At 39.9% G+C, this 24,348-nt stretch overlaps 1 protein-coding gene across 1 annotated transcript in view; it reads right to left on the bottom strand.

The window, feature by feature from the left end:
• The window catches only part of LOC134317836 (ERC protein 2), a 278,737-nt gene that overhangs the window by 127,670 nt on the left and 126,719 nt on the right, over positions 1-24,348 (bottom strand). The window contains exons 10-13 of the mRNA XM_062998556.1: positions 19,464-19,477; positions 18,474-18,667; positions 11,722-11,824; positions 2,443-2,589 (exon numbers count right to left, since the gene is read on the bottom strand). Coding sequence (XP_062854626.1) covers positions 2,443-2,589; positions 11,722-11,824; positions 18,474-18,667; positions 19,464-19,477 — 458 coding nt within the window. The remainder of the gene's footprint in view (positions 1-2,442; positions 2,590-11,721; positions 11,825-18,473; positions 18,668-19,463; positions 19,478-24,348) is intronic.

Genomic DNA, 24,348 nt, shown 5'->3' with positions numbered 1-24,348 from the left:
CTGGCAGTCTAGTATTCAGGTACTAATATTCTATTTATAGTAATATTTAAATATAATACACATATACAAGTTTTTCGATCTTCTAATTGGGATTTATTTAATTTCTCTTATATTCTATTGACCTCTGCCGCTTGCACACACCACACCAGACATACGTATATAAAGCCACTGGGCATGTCTTTAATCTGTCCTACATTTTTTAAAAGAAAGCCCTAATATGTACAGACAATCATGCTGTTGAAATTACTGTTGCAGTGGCAAGGATCAAATATTCCATCCGGCCTTCACCAGACCTTCCCAATTGTGTTTTTGTGCTTCATGTTTGATATTTTTAAACAAAACAAATCTCAAGTAAGAGATTATGTTCAAGTGCAAGCTTGCCTGGAATTATTGGGATTCAAACAAAGGCAAAACCATATCACAATGATATGATGGTGGAGCAAAATACTAGCCACTCAGAAGGCTAACTGGGCTCTATATCAAAGCGCCCAGTCTGAGAAGCTGCGTGTGCACATAGATTTTTAATCCACAGACACTACATACATCTATTGAGAAAAACTGAAATGATTAGTAGAAAAGAATGAATAAAAATGTCATGGTAGTGAGTCTAGGACAGCAAAATGATTATTGCCCACAGGGGTGGTAAGAAACGGCATTGCTACTTTCGCTAAGGATGAACTCAACAAAGCAAATCTCAGGCATGTTTGAGCTCAGGTGAGTTAAAAGTTCAGCTATAGCACTGAACTGCCAAATGATGGTCTGATTTTTTTTTAAAAGAGATGACTTTACGCATCTCAGAGAAAGCAAGTGCTCAACCATACCCTTTTGGTAGCTGTTATACACCGACAAGGCATAACATTATGACCGGTGAAGTGAATAACACTGCTTATCTCTTCATCACGGCACCTGTTAGTGGGTGGGATATATTACGCAGCAAGTGAACATTTTATCCTCAAAGTTGATGTGTTAGAAGCAGGAAAAATGGGCAAGTGTAAGGATTTGAGCGAGTTTGACAAGGGCCATGCATATGAACTTGAGTGACATCCCATTCTTAATCCATAGGGTTTAATATGATGTCACCACCCTTTGCAGCTATAACAGCTTCAACTCTTCTGGGAAGGCTTTCCACAAGGTTAATGAGTGTGTTAATGGGAATTTTTGACCATTCTTTCAGAAGCGTATCTGTGAGGTCAGACACTGATGTTGGATGAGAAGGCCTGGCTCACAGTCTCCGCTCTAATTCATCCTAAAGGTGTTCTATCGAGTTGAGGTCAGGACTTTGTGCAGGACAGTCAAGTTCTTCCACACCAAACTCGCTCATTCATGTCTTTATGGACCTTGCTTTGTGCACTGGTGCGCAGTCATGTTGGAAGAGGAAGGGGCCATCCCCAAACTGTTCCCACAAAGTTGGGAGCGTGAAATTGTCCGAAATCTCTTGGTATGCTGAAGCATTAAGAGTTCGGGCGGCACGGTGGCTCAGTGAGTAGCACTGTCGCCTCACAGCAAGAAGGTCATGGGTTCAATCCCCAAGTGGGGCGGTCCGGGTCCTTTCTGTGTGGAGTTTGCATGTTCTCCCCGTGTCTGCGTGGGTTTACTCCAGGTGCTCCGGTTTCCTCCCACAGTCCAAACACATGCAAGTGAGGTGAATTGGAGACACAAAATTGTCCATGACTGTGTTGGATATGGCCTTGTGTGGTGAGTGAATGTAACCAAAGTGTAAAACATGATGTTAAAATCCTAATAAACAAACATTAAGAGTTCCTTTCACTGGAACTAAGGGGCCGAGCCCAACTCCTGAAAAACAACCCCACACCATAATCCCCCCTCCACCAAACTTTATACTTACTGAGCTCAGAGAAATACTTTTTAGATTACACACCGCACACACACAGGATGTATTGCAAAAAGAGGCAGTCTGATTTATTAAGTTAGGGAGCATTTTTATACAGAATATTAAGCAAGGAAAATTTCCAGAATGTGAAGGTGCATAAGAATATGTGTCACTAAACTAGGTAAAACTGATTAATACAAAATTAGTATTACTCAGTGTGTGTGTGTGTGTGTGTGTGTGTGGATGGATAGGACAGTGATGAAGGTACAGCACAAGGTCATAGGAATACAGCACAAAGAGCAATTTTACAGTTTAACACTAGCCTGCTTTACATTGCCAGACAGGTTCTATTTTGGTGATATTTAGATTTAGATAAGTCTGTCAGTAATCATGCCTGGGTGTGGCTAGTAAAATTGAACCCAATTGTCAATTAAATTTGGTTTACTAATTAAAATAGTAGCTAAGTTATTTTTCAGAGCCAGGTATGGCCGAACGGTATTTTCCATCAAATACATGTTTTTGTGTTTACTTGGGCTAGCTTTGTCTAAAAAAGTTTGATTATCTGAAACAAATGTTTGTCAAATTTGTAAAACACACTTATGTGAGTGTACCTGTCTCTGTGCTAAAACATGTGCCTGCTCCTCCTGAGCCCATAAAGCTTCTCTGTGAGAGGAGGTGTTCATGCTCTCTCGCAGAGCTTTCTCCAGCTCTTTAATTTTCTCAGCCGTCTCTCTTGCTAAATCCTGATTATTATGGGCCTGGGGAAACAGGGCAGAACATTAAGAGTAAACTTATGAAATAGACTTTTCAGGTTTTGGCTTCAAGTGAAACTTTTAATTTATACTTTGGCATGCAGCACTAAAAGAATCAATAATTGTTATTACATAGTAGTTACATATTTACTAACTTGTAATAACAGAATTATTAACTAGTCCAAAAGGCAGTTGTAGCCTAGTGGTTAAGGTACTGGACTAGTAATTGAAAGGTTGCTGGTTCAAACCCCACCACTGTCAAGTTGCCACTGTTGGGCCCTTAACCTTTAATTGCTTGGACAGTATACTGTCACGGTAAGTCACTTTGGATAAAAGCGTCTGCCTTATGCCTGAAAATGTAAATGTGCAAAGCGGATTACAAACCCTAGGAGCTGTAGCACTCATTAGGGATAATGCTCCATGCCTGATTCTAGGGCAATTTATAAAATAAAATAAAAAGCTTTGAAAGCTTTCAACCACTACTTTCTAATTTCTGAGAAAGCCATTTACCATTTTTTAATTGTCAACTTTCTGCCTTGTTTCTCTTTATCCCTGCCATATTTAAGTTTACTTTTGAGAAAGTAGTTGGTTGGTAACAGCCTTGCTGACCATGATGGCAGTTCCAACTCTTTCCTTAGTCATAGTCAGGTCTTTGGGAAAATCATTGTGTGGAAAGAGTCCATTCTTGAATCATTGACTTTTAGACTCTTTTGACCCTTTCACATAGCAAAGACTGTAATTTGTTCATCCGTAATGCTCTGCATTCAGGTATTTAGGCAGTATTCATATATATATATATACAGTGTATCACAAAAGTGAGTACACCCCTCACATTTCTGCAGATATTTAAGTATATCTTTTCATGGGACAACACTGACAAAATGACACTTTGACACAATGAAAAGTAGTCTGTGTGCAGCTTATATAACAGTGTAAATTTATTCTTCCCTCAAAATAACTCAATATACAGCCATTAATGTCTAAACCACCGGCAACAAAAGTGAGTACACCCCTTAGTGAAAGTTCCTGAAGTGTCAATATTTTGTGTGGCCACCATTATTTCCCAGAACTGCCTTAACTCTCCTGGGCATGGAGTTTACCAGAGCTTCACAGGTTGCCACTGGAATGCTTTTCCACTCCTCCATGACGACATCACGGAGCTGGCGGATATTCGAGACTTTGCGCTCCTCCACCTTCCGCTTGAGGATGCCCCAAAGATGTTCTATTGGGTTAAGGTCTGGAGACATGCTTGGCCAGTCCATCACCTTTACCCTCAGCCTCTTCAATAAAGCAGTGGTCGTCTTAGAGGTGTGTTTGGGGTCATTATCATGCTGGAACACTGCCCTGCGACCCAGTTTCCGGAGGAAGGGGATCATGCTCTGCTTCAGTATTTCACAGTACATATTGGAGTTCATGTGTCCCTCAATGAAATGTAACTCCCCAACACCTGCTGCACTCATGCAGCCCCAGACCATGGCATTCCCACCACCATGCTTGACTGTAGGCATGACACACTTATCTTTGTACTCCTCACCTGATTGCCGCCACACATGCTTGAGACCATCTGAACCAAACAAATTAATCTTGGTCTCATCAGACCATAGGACATGGTTCCAGTAATGCATGTCCTTTGTTGACATGTCTTCAGCAAACTGTTTGCGGGCTTTCTTGTGTAGAGACTTCAGAAGAGGCTTCCTTCTGGGGTGACAGCCATGCAGACCAATTTGATGTAGTGTGCGGCGTATGGTCTGAGCACTGACAGGCTGACCCCCCACCTTTTCAATCTCTGCAGCAATGCTGACAGCACTCCTGCGCCTATCTTTCAAAGACAGCAGTTGGATGTGACGCTGAGCACGTGCACTCAGCTTCTTTGGACGACCAACGCGAGGTCTGTTCTGAGTGGACCCTACTCTTTTAAAACGCTGGATGATCTTGGCCACTGTGCTGCAGCTCAGTTTCAGGGTGTTGGCAATCTTCTTGTAGCCTTGGCCATCTTCATGTAGCGCAACAATTCGTCTTTTAAGATCCTCAGAGAGTTCTTTGCCATGAGGTGCCATGTTGGAACTTTCAGTGACCAGTATGAGAGAGTGTGAGAGCTGTACTACTAAATTGAACACACCTGCTCCCTATGCACACCTGAGACCTAGTAACACTAACAAATCACATGACATTTTGGAGGGAAAATGACAAGCAGTGCTCAATTTGGACATTTAGGGGTGTAGTCTCTTAGGGGTGTACTCACTTTTGTTGCCGGTGGTTTAGACATTAATGGCTGTATATTGAGTTATTTTGAGGGAAGAATAAATTTACACTGTTATATAAGCTGCACACAGACTACTTTTCATTGTGTCAAAGTGTCATTTTGTCAGTGTTGTCCCATGAAAAGATATACTTAAATATCTGCAGAAATGTGAGGGGTGTACTCACTTTTGTGATACACTGTATATATATATATATATATATATATATATATATATATATATATATATATATATATATATATATATATATATATATATATATATATATACGTATATATAAATATATACAAGTCCTTCTCAAAAAATTAGCATATTGTGATAAAGTTCATTATTTTCCATAATGTAATGATAAAAATTAAACTTTCATATATTTTAGATTCATTGCACACCAACTGAAATATTTCAGGTCTTTTATTGTTTTAATACTGATGATTTTGGCATACAGCTCATGAAAACCCAAAATTCCTATCTCAAAAAATTAGCATATTTCATCCGACCAATAAAAGAAAAGTGTTTTTAATACAAAAAAAGTCAACCTTCAAATAATTATGTTCAGTTATGCACTCAATACTTGGTCGGGAATCCTTTTGCAGAAATGACTGCTTCAATGCGGCGTGGCATGGAGGCAATCAGCCTGTGGCACTGCTGAGGTGTTATGGAGGCCCAGGATGCTTCGATAGCGGCCTTAAGCTCATCCAGAGTGTTGGGTCTTGTCCCACAGATTCTCTATGGGGTTCAGGTCAGGAGAGTTGGCAGGCCAATTGAGCACAGTAATACCATGGTCAGTAAACCATTCACCAGTGGTTTTGGCACTGTGAGCAGGTGCCAGGTCGTGCTGAAAAATGAAATCTTCATCTCCATAAAGCTTTTCAGCAGATGGAAGCATGAAGTGCCCCAAAATCTCCTGATAGCTAGCTGCATTGACCCTGCCCTTGATAAAACACAGTGGACCAACACCAGCAGCTGACATGGCACCCCAGACCATCACTGACTGTGGGTACTTGACACTGGACTTCAGGCATTTTGGCATTTCCTTCTCCCCAGTCTTCCTCCAGACTCTGGCACCTTGATTTCCGAATGACATGCAAAATTTGCTTTCATCCGAAAACAGTACTTTGGACCACTGAGCAACAGTCCAGTGCTGCTTCTCTGTAGCCCAGGTCAGGCGCTTCTGCCGCTGTTTCTGGTTCAAAAGTGGCTTGACCTGGGGAATGCGGCACCTGTAGCCCATTTCCTGCACACGCCTGTGCACGGTGGCTCTGGATGTTTCTACTCCAGACTCAGTCCACTGCTTCCGCAGGTCCCCCAAGGTCTGGAATCGGCCCTTCTCCACAATCTTCCTCAGGGTCCGGTCACCTCTTCTCGTTGTGCAGAGTTTTCTGCCACACTTTTTCCTTCCCACAGACTTCCCACTGAGGTGCCTTGATACAGCACTCTGGGAACAGCCTATTCGTTCAGAAATTTCTTTCTGTGTCTTACCCTCTTGCTTGAGGGTGTCAATGATGGCCTTCTGGACAGCAGTCAGGTTGGCAGTCTTACCCATGATTGCAGTTTTGAGTAATGAACCAGGCTGGGAGTTTTTAAAAGCCTCAGGAATCTTTTGCAGGTGTTTAGAGTTAATTCGTTGATTCAGATGATTAGGTTAATAGCTCGTTTAGAGAACCTTTTCATGATATGCTAATTTTTTGAGATAGGAATTTTGGGTTTTCATGAGCTGTATGCCAAAATCATCAGTATTAAAACAATAAAAGACCTGAAATATTTCAGTTGGTGTGCAATGAATCTAAAATATATGAAAGTTTAATTTTTATCATTACATTATGGAAAATAATGAACTTTATCACAATATGCTAATTTTTTGAGAAGGACCTGTATATATACAGTGGGGGAAATAAGTCCCCTTACAAAGACTTGAACAGTCTATAATTTTTATGGAAGGTTTATTTTAACAGAGAGAGACAGAATATCAACATAAAATCCAGAAAAAAAACATTAAATAAAAGTAAAAAATTAATTTGTATTTAATTAAGGGAAATAAGTATTTGATCCCCTACCAACCAGCAAGAATTCTGACCCCCACAGACCGGTTATGTGCCCATGAGGCACACAAATTAGTCCTGTCCCTGTATAAAAGACACCTGTCACAGAATCAGTTTCTTCCGTTCAAATCTCTCGACCACCATGGGCAAGACCAAAGAGCTATCAAAGGACGTCAGGGACAAGATTGTAGACCTGCACAAGGCTGGAATGGGCTACAAGACCATCAGCAAGAAGCTTGGTGAGAAAGAGACCACTGTTGGTGCGATCATTCGAAAATGGAAGAAATACAAGATCACAGTCAATCGCCCTCGCTCTGGAGCTCCATGCAAGATCTCACCTGGTGGGGTAAGAATGATTCTGAGAAAGGGGAGGTCAGCCCAGAATTACACAGGAGGAGCTTGTCAATGATCTCAAGGGAGCTGGGAGCACAGTCACCAAGAAAACCATTAGTAACACACTTCGCCGTAATGGATTGAGATCCTGCAGTGCCCGCAAAGTCCCTCTGCTCAAGAAGGCTCATGTACAGGCCCGTCTGAAGTTTGCCAATGAACACCTGAATGATTCAGAGAAAGCTTGGGAGAATGTGATATGGTCAGATGAGACCAAAATTGAGCTCTTTGGCATCAACTCCACTCGCCGTGTTTGGAGGCAAAGAAATGCCCGGTGGGGATGGTGTTCTTGGGGTCATATCCAGCATTTCTCTGCTCCCAGCTCCCTTGAGATCATTGACAAGCTCCTCCCATGTAATTCTGGACTGACCTCACCTTTCTCAGAATCATTCTTACCCCACGAGGTGAGATCTTGCATGGAGCTCCAGAGTGAGGATGATTGACTGTGATCTTGTATTTCTTCCATATTCGAATTATCGCACCAACAGTGGTCTCTTTCTCACCAAGCTTCTTGCTGATGGTCTTGTAGCCCATTCCAGCCTTGTGCAGCTCTACAATCTTGTCCCTGACGTCCTTTGATAGCTCTTTGGTCTTGCCCATGATTTGAACGGAAGAAACTGATTCTGTGACAGGGGTCTTTTATACAGGGACTAATTTGTGTGCCTCATGGGCACATAACCGGTCTGTGGGGGTCAGAATTCTTGCTGGTTGGTAGGGGATCAAATACTTATTTCCCTTAATTAAATACAAATTAATTTACAACTTTTATTTAATGTTTTTTTTCTGGATTTTTTTGTTGATATTCTGCCTCTCTCTGTTAAAATAAACCTTCCATAAAAATTATAGACTGTTCAAGTCTTTGTAAGGGGGTAAACTTACAAAATCAGCAGGGGATCAAATACTTACTTCCCCCACTGTATATATATATATATATATATATATATATATATATATATACGTATATACAGTATATATATATATATATATATATATATATATATATATATATATATATATATATATATATATATATATATATAAAAAAATGTCAGGAGAAATATGTAAAGTCTAAAAACAGGTTGTGTGCAGCATTTTGCTGGCATGAATTAAATCAACTTGTTCCTTTACAGCAAAAAGTCACTGTGCATCACCAGATTAGCAATTAACAATCAGTAACAAAAGCCTAACAATAACAATATGATGTGGGGAAAACAGAATAACCAAATAGACCCTAACAAGACTTCAGGCATTATCTGGGGGAAGATTCAGTCCTGCGATGCTAGAGTTCTATGTTGCTAATACTATTTGCTGGACTACTACACTGCTCTACACACACTACATTGCCAAGCATTTCAATGTTTCATTAAGAGTTTGTTGAAAACTGTAACAGCGTGGGTTGGTCCTCACCAATGACAGGTGCAGCCATTGTGAAGTCGAAAGAAGTGAACCCAATTGCAGGATATATTAAAATTACATTTAAAGCATTTAGCACAAACTTTTATCCAGATAGACTTACAGAAGTGCTTTCTTATTAAACATTCTTACTGTATTACAAATACTCAATGGATTAAGAAATCAAATCTGCTGATACCCTGTTACAACAAAATTATAGGTAAAATATTTTTGTTTGTTTCACATAACCAATGTGTTATAATAATGTGGCACAAACAGAAAAGGACAGGCATCAGCAATAAGCACCCAGTAAAATGCACAACCTCACAGAAAAGTAGGGAAAGATAGATAAAAGAGATAAGGTAAAAACCGAGTGTCCACTATGTCAGCTATGAGTTCCTGGGGGAAAAGGAGGAAACCAAGAGCAGCTATAAAAGGAGTGAAGCAATGTGTGGATCCACCTGCGTAGACTGCTCATAAAAGTGAGAGCCACAACATTAGTTTCCCTTGTAAAAAAATCAAAGAATTCTGGCATGAAAAAAAAAGAAAAGAGAAAAAGAAGAGCTGGGCATTGTCCAGCCCAGTGTACCAGCATTGCATGCAGGTGTCACTCAAACATGCAACACAATACAATAAGTCCTGAGGTGGCCAACAAAGCTGGTATTTAAATATCTCCACCAGCTACAGCTGATCTGCTGATGAGACGCAGAGACTGCCTAATAAATAGAACAACCACTGTCCATTATCTACCCCTCATGACCCCTGATGGCCATAATGGCATTGCATAATGGCTGATCTGTACAGCAGGTTGGAACCATCACAAGACACCCTATTCCAAAACAATTGCCATTAATATGGTGTTGGTGCCTTAGCCTCAACTTCTCTGGTAAGGGCATTCTACAAGATATTGGAGTGCATCTGTGAAAGTTTGTAATGATTCAGTCAAAAGAACATTTGGGGGAATTTATAGTAGCTCTGCTGCACCAATACTACTTGCTGGCTATCGTGCTGCACTATATATCAAGTAATTCAAGTTAAAATATGTATAATCCCCACATTTTTAACAGACACCAACATATTTGTATGCAAATCCAATTTGTTATTATATGCATAGTGTCAGACACAGGTATGTCAACCCATACACAGACCCATCAAACCAGACTGTGACCTCAGAAGTTCTTATTTGCAAATAATGGGATTCACCTTTACAAGGTTACGTCTTATCCATCACAAGTATTCCTTTCATATACAGACATTACACACTGTGGTAAAATGAGTAAAAGTGCAACCAAAACTAAAAAAGAACAGAAGCTCTAGATTTGGTCCCTGGCATGGGAGTGACACAGTCAGGTTGTATGCATCACAAAGCCACGGCACTGATTGGACTTGACAGCTTGGCTGTAACCTAATGCAGAAGGATCAACAGAGAAAACAGTTGCACCAAGACGATGTGTGTGTATGGGTGGGTTGATGAAGGGGTTAAGGGTGAAACCTGGAGCATTTTTGCGTACACGTAACACAACCTTGGTATGTATACCATCTCGATACATTTCCTTTACATTGTGGATGGGAGCCATTCAGCAACTCAGTTTCTACAGACCTCTGTAATTATGTAATCTGACGATTAGAGCATAATTTGAAGGAACATAATCAGTTAAATAAACTGACAGAGAGTGAGAAAATGCTGCTTTTACACAAAAAATATCCAGAGATTTTACAGACTTGCTTTTGACACAGGGGCAGTGAAAAAAGGGGGCAGTAACCCAAAATTTCTGCAACAAGACTGAAACTGGAAAATTAAGCATGCTTCTTGATCAAATTTACAATTTTTTTCCAATTGTAAGTTCTACTGAAATAAAACAGTTGAACATATTATTTTATTGTTGTTTTCAAGATGCTGTTTCACCTTTAAACACTAAAGATTATTTGTTTGTTTATTTTATTTTGCACATGGATAGTTTCCATGTGATTAGTATAGTGTATAACCTTTATGTCTTTTGATTGCTACATTATTTTAGGTGTTAATTAACAACAACAATTAATAATGCACCAAATTTGGTCAGAATACTCAAAATCCTTTGTTTTCTAAGTATATACAATTCTTTGTATGTTATTCATAATGAATGTACTCTTTTGCACAATATACCACAAAGCTATATTACCAACCTATATAACCGCTTATCCAATTAGGGTCGCTGGGGGGGCGGGGGCTCATGGCACACAGTAACACCCTGGTCAGGGCGCCAGTCCATCGCAGGGCAGACACACATACACACACACATACACACACCCATTCACCTATAGGGCAATTCAGTGTCTCCAATTAACCTGACTGCATGTCTTTGGACTGTGGGAGGAAACAGGAGCTCCCAGAGGAAACCCACGCAGACACGGGGAGAACATGCAAACTCAGCACAGAAAGGACCCGGACTACCCTGCCTGGGGATCGAACCCAGGACCTTCTTGCTGTGAGGCGACAGTGCTACCAACACTTAAGTTTCTTAAAATCTTGTTTGTGCACTTTTAAGTATAGCAGTGCCCAACCTTACCACAGAATAAAGTATTTTAAAAAAGAACAGCATATTTACACATGTTTACATGTGTTAAATTGGGAGGCCATAAAAGGTGATTCATTTTAGTCTAAAATATAGCCTTTGGCCTTAACCAAACATATTTCTCTTCTAATGTTGAAAATAGTAAAAGGTTAATTATTAAGCAAATCTATTTATGTTTTGTGTTTTTTCCACTATGCACTGAAACTATGCACATGTTCTTAATGCCATGTTTAATACATATAATTATGTATGTACTACCAGGAAAGTTACGTTGATATACTGATATACTGGATGAAGTCTTTTTTACCTGGCAGGACCTTACAAAACACCAGGATTCCAACCAGGATTCTTACCATTCACTGAGAAAAAACAAATGTATCCCCCATACACACATGCACCAAATAACAGCAGATCAATATTTACCTGATGTTTAAGAAGAAAAGAAGACAGGACAAATAGAGGCAGAAAAAAAAGAGAGATAGAGAAAGTTTATTTTCTCACTTGCAGTGTTGTATTGGATGGCATTGTTGCATTGGATGGTCTTGTTTCTTCCAGCTGGGTGGGTTTTGCACTCGGCAGGTTTTTATTAAGTTCCTTTGCTTGCCTGCAAAACAGTGTTAATGAATAAAATATGAATTTTGCTTTTGAGAGCCACTATAGTTAATGTGACTGCAACATATTTGAATGAATTTGGATAGAGATGGCCTGAAATGCAGGATTAAACTGCAAACATGGTGATCAGTGGTGAAACAATAGGACTCGCTATTGAACGACCCCTGATCACCATGTTTCCGGATTTTAATAGGGAGTCCCACTATTTATAAATATATACGTATATGAATTTAAAATAAACATAAATTACTAATACTTATAGTATATTGATTAGCACCATAGATAAAAAAAAAAAAAACATTACATTTTATTGGCTGTATTGTACACTACTTAGGGTTTAGAAGCTACTTTGTTGTGACCTAGGCACTGAACTACCCTGTGAGTCAATACAACTAAACTAGTGGTTGGAAGTATGAATATGATCTATTTGTATAATTTTAGGCAACAAATACAAACTATAAATGTCAAAATGGGCAGTAATATGAAGTTTGTTTTCCACAAGACTGGATGTGAATCAGCTAAATAGGAGGGGTATCATACATACACAGATGATTTAAAAAAAGATAGTCAGCTAAATACCACACATTTGAATGTGCATTTGGCACTTGTGTCTACAAAACATGGTAATTTGTGGTTTATTTGCAGTTAGTGAGCTTTTATGGAATGAAAGAAAGTCAATGGAATGTTTCAATTTGCATATTTATTTACAGTTTGCATTTAACTAATACCAGAAGGAAAGTTGAAGAAGTTGTTTCTATGGTGTTTTGAGAAGTCTAAAAGTACGTCTGTTCTTTTGTGAATGTCTGTTCGGTAGATAAGTCATTAATCATTTGTAACAAAACACATTCAAACAGACACTCTTCATCTGATAAAAGGCATTGTTTAAACTGGGCTCTTTCCATCACCAAATAAGGACTAAGACATAAAAAAATGAAGGATGTTGGCATCAATTTCATAAACACCAACAGCAACACCACATTATTTAAACTTCACAGTTTCAGAAGAACAAAAAATGTACACACAATCATTTATAACTAATTGTGCAGAGCCACATTTAATAAAGAAAACTTCAGACTAGAAATCCAGCTTCCATATGGAGCAGACGTGTTCAGAAGACCTGTGAGAGCTGGAAGAAATAAAGATGTGAAGAATATCATATAGAATGTCAGAATAAAAAAAGAATAAGAATACAGTCAAATCCGAACGTATTAAAAAGGTTATAAAAAGTTGCTAGTTAGCATAAACACACCTAAAACTTATCTAAAGCGACTTACAATTTGAGCAATTGAGGGTTAAGGGCCTTGCTTAAGGGCCCAACAGTGACAACTTGGCGGTGGTGGGGCTTGAACCGGCAACCTTCTGAGTTCTAGTTCAGTACTATAACCAGTGGGTTACAATTCTTACAGATGTCTCTCTGTACGAATCCGACACTGGCCATTGAATTTAGCCCAGAGACTTCTACCATGCCCATCCTTAAACCCCTTTAGAACATAGGAGAAACTATAAGCCTGGAGGCTCTAAAGATTCTGCATGCAGAAGGCGTCTTCTGTTTCCAGGACAGCTGGGACCCTGCATTCAAAGTGAGGTCCAAAAAAGAGTGAGCTGAGATGAGTATTAACGTGGCTGTGGCACATGTAATGCACAATGAATTACTAATGAGCAAGATGGCCAAAAGAATGAAAACAAAGCAGCACTGAAATACACAAAAACATTCACAGCCAGCAAAGGAGAAGGTGGACAGATGAGGGATAATGCAGAACTGAGAACTGATTGTCACAATATGACAGGCTGCTCTGGCCATCTCGGACAACTCAGTTCTCAGAAAAAGGAAAGATCCAGCAAGGACTGGCAATGCACAATTGGAATCCCAACTACACGAACTGGCTTCCCGATAAATAACATGAATTTATGGGAAATTAAAAAAATGAAAAGAAAGGTGTGATGTCAAGGAAGGTGGTAGCATCATGCTATGGGGTTGCTTCTCAAATGCAAAGACAAGGAGACTGGTAAGAATTGAGAGAAGGATGCAGACAAATACAGGAACATCCCTAAAAAACCTCCTTAACTTTCAACCCTACATTGACCTGAGGAGTGGCTTCAGGGAAAGTCTCTGAACTATCTTAAGTGGCCTAGCCAAAGCTCAGACTTAAATCCCATAAAACATTCATAGAACGTGGCAGTTTACAGATGCTTACCATCAAACCTGACAGAACTTGAAAGCGATCTGCCATGAGGAGTGGGATACATTGTCATTATTGATCATTTAATGTAGATTAGTAAAAATAGAAATTATGTTCATTTAAATCAAATTCTCAACACTAAAAATGTGCAAAATATCAAGTGGCCTGAAAACTTTCCAAATCCATTAGTAATGTGATGATAATTTTATAAGCACATACATACCACAGAAATGAACTTTGTAAGTATACAATTACTAACTGTAGCTCATCTGTCTCAAGTCTCAGAAAGTGGCCACTTTTTGATTGCAGTATGCTGTTGACTTTATATTTTGGTTATAGCACTATTCCCCTTCCTGTATAAACACTGAGGTGTTTAAAAATCTATACAACAATGACGCACCTAATCCACTCATATCAGTACAACACACACTACAAAGTCATTAACATGTTAGTTCCAGTGCAGAGAATGCTCCATTTTTTTTTATTTAGTCAGTGTGGGTTCAGGGGTGTGACAAATTGGACAAAGCAACAAATGGGCTACAGTCAATAACTGCATACTCACATTATTTATCTGAATGGTAGGTGTAGCTCATATTAATGAATGTATGTACCAGATTTGTGTACCTAATTAAGTGCTCAGTGTGTGTACAAAAGCCCTAGAAGCATGTGTAAACATTCAAGGTAAGTGAGCTATAAATCATAACACTAGTAATGAGTTTTACTCAAAGAGAAGAAATGGTAAGTTCATCCTCCCAGTGTGGTTTCATAATCGTATATAATACAACGTGTTTTTACATTAGTATCAGAGCACTAAAGATCACATCAGTGTTTTTTAAACTCTAAACAGTATTTATTACTATTACTGATATTATGTTAAGGTAATGCCAGACATTTGTTAATGTTGAGGTGTGGAGGTCTTTATTTACATTTCTTTTAGAGACCTTTTCCAGCTGAACCAGACCAATCGTCCAACACAAGTAGTAACTTGTTAACATAACTGTTTGAACCTGTTCAAGGCCACAATGCATCAGAATCCTACCATGGAAACACAGCACAAAATACCCTGGAGAAAACAAGTGGCAAAGCATTGCAGAATTACCCACATGTAGGTGGAATTTAGAGTTAGCCAGTCCACTGAAGACTGAGTCTCTGGATAAACAAAGAAACCTGGACCTGGATGAGGAAGCAACACTACATGTTTCAATGCAGCTAGTCTGATCAATAACACTGTATAAACTAACAAACTGCACAGACAGACACAAACGCTGAGGAATGCTGGGAGTGTTTATGTAGTGGAATGTTGTGTTTTTATTAAATAAATATTATGAACAAAAAGATTGAGACTTATCACTGGAATAGTCCTATCACTTTCCAACCCATGGGCCACCATGACACATTTAAGCTCCTCCACATGCCTACAATATACTGGCGGGTGACTGATACCAAAAAGCTACCAAAACAGCTTCCATGGGACTTGGCATGAATTCAGCAAGTCTGTGGAATTGATTTGCAGTGGTCTTACCCTCAAAGGAGACAAATAGAGCCAGAATATGCCAATAAAATGGTCCATTATAGCATGACATGGGCCTCACATTTAGACCTGCTTTACTTTTTTGATATACACTTCACATCCAACTCATTCATCTATAGGAAAAAGGGAGCATCGTTCAGACTCTTTGTGACTAAAGTTCATGATATCTGTGCTCCCATTACTGAACCTTTTTGGAAGTCTTTTGGGCATGCTCAGTGATTTTAAATACAAGTCACAGATCATTATTGGATGGTAATTGTTTAGTGCACCTATATGAAAGCATCTGCTTTGTACTTTATTTGGGATTTTTCTTTAATTTTCCACCCATGTATAATCTATTATTGTTGAAGATATGCAGCTTGTTTAATGCCAACAGTCTTATGTGTCTATACAATATAAAACCAAAAGTATGTAGACACCTAGCCGTTAGCTGTTTGAACATCCCATTTGTAACCCAATGTACATTATTATGGAGATGGTGTACATACAGTGTATCACAAAAGTGAGTACACCCCTCACATTTCTGCAAATATTTCATTATATCTTTTCATGGGACAACACTATAGACATGAAACTTGGATATAACTTAGAGTAGTCAGTGTACAACTTGTATAGCAGTGTAGATTTACTGTCTTCTGAAAATAACTCAACACACAGCCATTAATGTCTAAATAGCTGCAACATAAGTGAGTACACCCCACAGTGAACATGTCCAAATTGTGCCCAAAGTGTCAATATTTTGTGTGACCACCATTATTATCCAGCACTGCCTTAACCCTCCTGGGCATGGAGTTCACCAGAGCTGCACAGGTTGCTACTGGAATCCTCTTCCACTCCTCCATGATGACATCACGGAGCTGGTGGATGTTAGACACCTTGAACTCCTCCACCTTCCACTTGAGGATGCGCCACAGGTGCTCAATTGGGTTTAGTCCATCACCTTTACCTTCAGCTTCCTCAGCAAGGCAGTTGTCATCTTGGAGGTTGTGTTTGGGGTCGTTATCGTGTTGGAAAACTGCCATGAGGCCCAGTTTTCGAAGGGAGGGGATCATGCTCTGTTTCAGAATGTCACAGTACATGTTGAAATTCATGTTTCCCTCAATGAACTGCAGCTCCCCAGTGCCAGCAACACTCATGCAGCCCAAGACCATGATGCTACCACCACCATGCTTGACTGTAGGCAAGATACAGTTGTCTTGGTACTTCTCACCAGGGCGCCGCCACACATGCTGGACACCATCTGAGCCAAACAAGTTTATCTTGGTCTCGTCAGACCACAGGGCATTCCAGTAATCCATGTTCTTGGACTGCTTGTCTTCAGCAAACTGTTTGCGGGCTTTCTTGTGCGTCAGCTTTCTTCTGGGATGACGACCATGCAGACCGAGTTGATGCAGTGTGCGGCGTATGGTCTGAGCACTGACAGGCAGACCTCCCACGTCTTCAACCTCTGCAGCAATGCTGGCAGCACTCATGTGTCTATTTTTTAAAGCCAACCTCTGGATATGACGCCGAACACGTGGACTCAACTTCTTTGGTCGACCCTGGCGAAGCCTGTTCCGAGTGGAACCTGTCCTGGAAAACCGCTGTATGACCTTGGCCACCATGCTGTAGCTCAGTTTCAGGGTGTTAGCAATCTTCTTATAGCCCAGGCCATCTTTGTGGAGAGCAACAATTCTATTTCTCACATCCTCAGAGAGTTCTTTGCCATGAGGTGCCATGTTGAATATCCAGTGGCCAGTATGAGAGAATTGTACCCAAAACACCAAATTTAACAGCCCTGCTCCCCATTTACACCTGGGACCTTGACACATGACACCAGGGAGGGACAACGACACATTTGGGCACAATTTGGACATGTTCACTGTGGGGTGTACTCACTTATGTTGCCAGCTATTTAGACATTAATGGCTGTGTGTTGAGTTATTTTCAGAAGACAGTAAATCTACACTGCTATACAAGCTGTACACTGACTACTCTAAGTTATATCCAAGTTTTATGTCTATAGTGTTGTCCCATGAAAAGATATAATGAAATATTTGCAGAAATGTGAGGGGTGTACTCACTTTTGTGATACACTGTATATGATTAGTAGAGATGTAGAGAAGGATCTAGACACAGTCTTGTCTCAACACAGTCACACATCTTTGTCCAGGTTTAAGACTTTAGCATTTTAAACTGTATATTGGGCGCATGAGTCTGGTTTCTCTGCCACATTGATTATGCACATATCAGATCTCCTCATTCTCCCTTGCAAATCTAAGCACTTTTTCTGCATTGTGACAACCTCTGAATCTAGTTTAATAATGGTCAGGTGAAAAGGTCATTCTCTATTTGTGTCTCTGTTTCTTTTGTTGTACCCAGATCTGAGCAAAGTGTTGCCTAGTTATTTGCCTGGAGTTCAGCTGTAATGGTGTCAAATTAACCAACAAGTGCAGTTTTTAGTTCTTATCTGATCAAGTTGCAAATTTCCATTTTAACATCCTCCATTGCAGCTGTTTATGTCTGCGATATTGGCTCACTGTCCCCGAGAGAGCTAGGTCTGTTAGCAATGCTGTTCCCCATGCAGGTGTACTGATGTAAACTTTTGACTGAAATTTAAATTAATTACCTGATAACCAATAATACATAATAGTATAATGGAGGACGTCAGAGAATTTTATTTAAAACAAATTTCAGCGGAGCTCACCAAAACACAGCTTAGTCGAGGCCCACTGCTCTGCTTAAGACACTGGATTTAGCCTACCTGCTAATCATCAAGGATTCTACTAGTTGGGTCAGGTGTGATTGAAAACTCAAGGTAGTGGCGCACCAAGACTAATGTTAGGAACTTCTGCTTTGAAGGTTATAACACAGAATTTAAGAAAATTACTTAAAAAGTAAGTGGTATGGATTGTATAAGTTCTGGAAATGCCTGTGTTGCAATTGTCTACCTCTCCAGTTCTGAGATCTTCATATCCTTTTCACTGCACTGAGACTCCAGTCCTCTAAGAACACCCAAAAGCCTGTCCACCTCTGCTTTACACTTTGCAGCCTCCTCTTTGTGGACAGTCACCTCTTTTTCTAGAACTGTCAGTCGATCTGAGACCTCAGGATTTGTCCGAGATACACCTCCAGCTTCAAGGGCCTTTAAGTAAACACATATGCAAACACCAAGAATGACAATACATCAGTGATTAATATATTTGTATATGGTTTTTTTGTCTTACAGTAAACAGTTTGTACCAGGATATTGTTAAGAGACAAATGTTTACTGTCTTTATATTACCAACCTGTTTCTGGAGAACCTTTTGTAAAACGCATTAAATCAAGAATCTGTAATACAATATGTGGGCACTCCTCCTAATTATTGAGCTCAAGAGTTTTAGACACACCGATAAATAAATTAAGACTTTGTTGCACAATTTGGAAAAGGTCCTTGCCTGTAACATATGATTAAACAAGTTTAATCTGATAGAACTACTGAGACCTGATAAAGGTCCAACCTTAACCCCACTAAACACATTTGGATTTAACTGAAATGTCAATTACAACTCAGGTCTTCTTGTCCAACATTGACTGACTTCTTTACTGAGTGAGTGCAAATCCCCACAAACATATTTCAAAAGTTTGTGGAAAGCACCTTCAGGAGAGTGGAGAACATTATATCCACAAATGGTGACCAAGTCCATATTGTTGCCCATAGTTCATAGTTTGTGTAACTGGTTGGTTTAAAGTTGTATATGTAAACACATTTCTGAAGAGAGATACATATAAACACGTATCTGTTCTATTCAGCTCTGCATTCATGTGGGTTTCTTTCGCAAGAACATCTCCCCAAAGCTACTCTGTCTCAATTTTTTTTGTTTGTTTGTGTTAATCTAATCCTTTACAGAATTAAACTACTCTTCCACTTGGCAAAGCATTTACCATTTATCTCTCACAGCAGCCCTGCCTTCTCAAAAAGCACAAGGCATTAATTGTTCCAGTAACTTATTCTCAAAGTAAAATAACCTGGAGATATGTGCGGGACCTAGAATTATCTATTTTTTTCTCTTTTTTGGCAGATGACTTTTGTTTTGAGTGAGAGAAAAATAAAACAATAAATTGAAGACTGAAAGGTAAGAGCCTCCTGGGTACACTTTTCAGACAGCAAAGTCATTTGATGTTGCAATAAAACAGTAATGATAATCTTATAAAATGCTGTTTAGATATCTGGCAGCTCTTCACCAGAATCAAAGTAAACTAAAGTTATAAATCACAAGGATCAAATAGTCTTGAGACATACCTCACTGCAAGCAAAATAAACAAAGCTAGAGAGGCAAGTAGTTGCTAGTCAGCACTGCCTAGCAGGAACAAAGGTTTCAACTATATTAAAGTCATAAGCTGTGTTCACGTGGATGTCCTTGGCATCCGTAAAAATGCAATGATGCTATTGACTTTGATAAGAAGAATGTGTTGGTGAATTATATGCACAGAGGCACGTCCATGTGTCAAAATGATGCTCCATCATCATGGTTTACCAGGTTTGAACTTTTGATGGAGTGCACATCTGCGTAAGCAGGCTGCCAATCAGAGACAGAGACTCATTTATGTTAGTAAAGAAAATAAAGAAAAACAATCTTTTATCCAAGTAATCAACTTAGATTCTATGGGCACTATGTCAAAACAAGACTTGATAGAGGAGTATTGGTTTTGCAAATGTAAGGAGAACATTACCTTCCTGACTGCACTGTCCCAGCTGTAAAGTTTGGTAAGAGGAGGGATACTGTTATAAGGTTGTTTTTCAAGGGTTGGCCTAGGCCCCTTTGTTCCAGTGTTTGTTTGTTGTTTGTTTATTAGGATTTTAATGTCATGTTTTACACCTTGGTTACATTCATGACAGGAACGGTAGTTACTCATTACACAAGATTCTTCAGTTCACAAAGTTATATCGAACACAGTCCTGGACAATTTAGTATCTCCAATTCACCTCACTTGCATGTTTTTCGCAGCATGTAAAACGCAGACACAGGAAGAACATGCAAACTCCACACAGAAAGGACCTGGACCACCCCATCTGGGTTGTTCCAGTGAAAAAATATCTTAATGCTTTAGCACACCAAGACATTTTGGTCAATCGTATGCTCTTTACAGTTTGGGGAGTGTCCTTTTTTGTTCCAGCATGACTATGTCCCAGTGCACAAAGCAAAGTTGATAAAGGCATTGTTGGGTAAGTTTGGTGTGGAAGAAATTGACTGGCCCACACAGATCCCTGACTTAAACCCCTTCAAACTCCATTAGGATGAACTACAAAGAAAACTGCAAGTCACGCCCTCTTGTCCAACATTAGTGTCTGACTCTTCTGGAAAAACCTTACAAATAATCTTCGCACAGAGTGAAAGCTGTTATATCTGCAAAGGAGACCAATGATTGGCCATGTCTGCGGGACCAATGATTGGATGTCCAAATCTAGGCCAGGGTAATCCTGCGCACCCAGTACCTACCAGTAAAACCAGTCCCTTCACAACCCAGACCAGGATAAAGCAGTTGAAGAAAATTAAATTAAAAAAAAGCCTTTCCTGTCTGTATGTATTCTGAATATGGTCATACATATAACCCCGCCTGTGCTCTCAAATTCAGCCATTTAGACACATCCACTCTTCTGCTGACTTTAAACAATCTTGAGAAGAACGTCTGGCTGAAAATGTCATTGTTTTTCCAACAACTTGACTGAAAGCTGATCCAAAACCATTTCCGTCACACTTAGTTTACAGAACCCATTACACATCAAGTGTTTTATATACCAAAGTCTTTTAACTCGCAGACTACACGATGACTCTCACAAACAAAATGTTCAGACTGAGCGGTAACTCAAAGACTTGTCATCAGGAGGTCATCACAGGGTAAGTGTTTGTATAAGTATGTAGTTTTAATTGCATTTGCTTTGCAACATTACTGCCCTGGACCATAAACAAATTTAAAACACACCTGAAGAATATCTGGCATTGCTGAACTTTACCATAAGACAATAAAAATGTAGAAGACTCATCTAGACCCATAAAAATACACATTAAAAAGTGTACAGACCAGTGATGTCCAAACTTTATCAAACACTATATGGTCGACCCATTTCTATTAAATGAGTTCTAGGATTCTAGCAATGCCCATTACTAGCAGGTATAAGGAATTAATTGTATGAAATGAATTATATGCTTCCAGCTTTGTGGCAACAGTTTGGGAATCACCTTTTCCTGTTTCAGCATGACTGTGCACCAGTTTACAAAGCAAGATCCATGAAGACATAACTGATGTGAAATTAAGTGCAATATTAGTCCAGTAACCAGTGCATTGTACACATTTGGGATCAACATCAAACAACAACAATAATAGGTTCTATTTTAGCATTTACAAAACCTTCCTCTAGAAGGCCTTTTTGTAATCAGCAAGAAAATTCAGGCAAGCTTTGAGGTGCCTTTTATAAGCAAGTGCTTTTGTCTTAAATAGCAGCATCTTATCCTATACTTGTTATGAGGGGAGAAATGAGGACCCAAAGATGCAGAGAAAAATTTAATGTTTTATTTAAAAGTAAATAATAATAAACAAAAGACAACACAAAAGGGAAAAATAACGGGAACGGGGAACCATTCAGGAAAACCCCGAATGATGCCGCTGGCGCCGCAGGCAACTGAAAGGGGAAAAAAACACAAATCATAATACAAATGAAAAAAGCGAGACACGAAGCGTGAACCCGGATCGCTCAGGTGCGAGGCGTTTGCTTAACTCACAGCAACATTTAGCCATGAGAGAGAGAAGAGCTCCTGCGCTCGATAAGGAGCACCGTGGGTGCCGACACACCAGTATGCCAGTCAAAGCGAAAACAAACAGAACAAAATATAACAAAATACAGCTTTTAAATAAAAGCTGTTCCAGCATTGTCACCAGCATTATCTGGCTGGGAAGGAGCCGGAGCCTAAACGGCTTATAATCAAGGCCACTCCGGCATTGTCACCAACATTAGCTATGCTGGGAAGGAGCCAGAAAAGGCCAAGAGAGAAAAGGGCGATAATGCCAAAAGTACAGATTCGAACCGGTGCTGAGGGGAACAACAAAGCCGTAGCTTAACCCACTCAGTCAAAGCGGTTCCGAAGAATCTGCTTGTAGCTCTTGACTTAAAAGGCTGCTGCACAGTAAACGTTAGCGCAGCGCTACTCGCTGCTAACGTAACCAGCGAAGCTAGCCAATGAGAAAGCAATCAAAACAAAATATAACCAAAATACAGCCTTTGAATAAAAGCTGTTCCGGCATTGTCACCAGCATTATCAGGCTGGGAAGGAGCCGGAGCCTAAACGGCTTATGATAAAAGCCACTCCGGCATTGTCACCAACACACGCTATGCTGGGAAGGAGCCGGAAAAGGCCAAGAGAGAAAAGAGCGATAATGCCAAAAGCACAGATTCGAACCAGTGCTGAGGGGAACAACAAAGCCGTAGCTTAACCCACTCAGCCAAAGCGGTTGAGGGAAATCTGCTTGAAGCTTTTAACTTAACCCGCAGCTAACGTTGCATGCGGTGGCTGGTTACAAAACGCCAAACAAAGAGCAGCGCGAGGGCTGCACGAAATCGCACCAGCTACCCAAACAAAATAAACTAACCCTGGCTTACCTCGGCCTTGCGACCTATGCACCCTAACGCCCTAGAAGGCGCCAGGGGTAACCCGGTGTCCCTAAAAAAGAAAGTGGTGGCGTGCTGGAGAGCCACCATGCCAAACAAAAGGAAAGGATCAACAAACAAAAGATGTGACGCCTGCAGGCTGGCGACGCCCCCTTATATAGGGAGACCACAGCTGCAGGACGTTCGCAGTAATGAGCTGGCCTCCAATATAAGGCCACGCTCATTGTTGATCTGTAAAGCCTGCGACGTCAGGAACCAGTGGTAGGTTCCACCAACGCCGCAGACCTTACAATACTAGTGTAAACCTTGCTTGACTGTGGACAAAGACACCTTCTTATTCATGACAGATCTGACCATCTAGACAAACATTCAAGGCAACATTTTCCAATGTTCTATGTATTGTTTCTAATGTATCTTTTATACCTACAGACAATTGTTTGCACAGACAAACTTGGGACCTAAAGTTGCTTTGAAATGGGTTTAGGTGGTATTGCAGACTTGTAAAAACCTAGAAATGTTATTGATTATGACTCAGTCTAATGACTGCTAGTCAAATGTGCTATATATTTTAGGCACAGAGTTTTAGGCGCAAGCTGCAGTCAGTCGTAATCACAAGGCAGAAAAAGGAAGGCCCTGCAACAAAGAACTTTCTTGACACCAACAAATTAATAATCTATGTTGATGTATACATTTTGACCCAGTAAACTTTAATAGTTTCAGAAACCCCAAAGTGCTTTTCCTTTCTGTTTTATTTTTCCAGCTTTAAACAGGAAAATCAGTGAACCCTAATCTGGGACATTATCTTCTCAAGTAACTGAGTTCTACCCATATTTGTCTAAGAACTGGCAACCATTGTTCTTTTTCTTCTGTTTTGCCATGCCCATATGCTGTTTGACAGCCACTGTGTGCCGCATGGGTTCATTTCTTTGTGATAACCATCAGGAAGGCTTGGCTTGCAATTCCAAAACAGCCTCTTTTGGTTTATTTGCACAGCAGGCATATCAAGGCCCCACATCAGTGGCATCTGATAGCATGAATTGTGCATCTCCACCTTCTTTATGCTGATTGACTTATCTCCTCTTGTTTGACAACTTAAAGACAAAATGCTTGAGGAGACCAAAACAAGTCTTCATGTTCCAAAAATCAAATTAGATTAGAAGAATGGATAAATGACAACA

Source organism: Trichomycterus rosablanca, chromosome 7 (genome assembly GCF_030014385.1).
Source record: "Trichomycterus rosablanca isolate fTriRos1 chromosome 7, fTriRos1.hap1, whole genome shotgun sequence".
NCBI lineage: Eukaryota > Metazoa > Chordata > Actinopteri > Siluriformes > Trichomycteridae > Trichomycterus > Trichomycterus rosablanca.
Note: the sequence above shows the minus strand (reverse complement) of the source record. Positions and strands in the feature narration are given on the sequence as shown.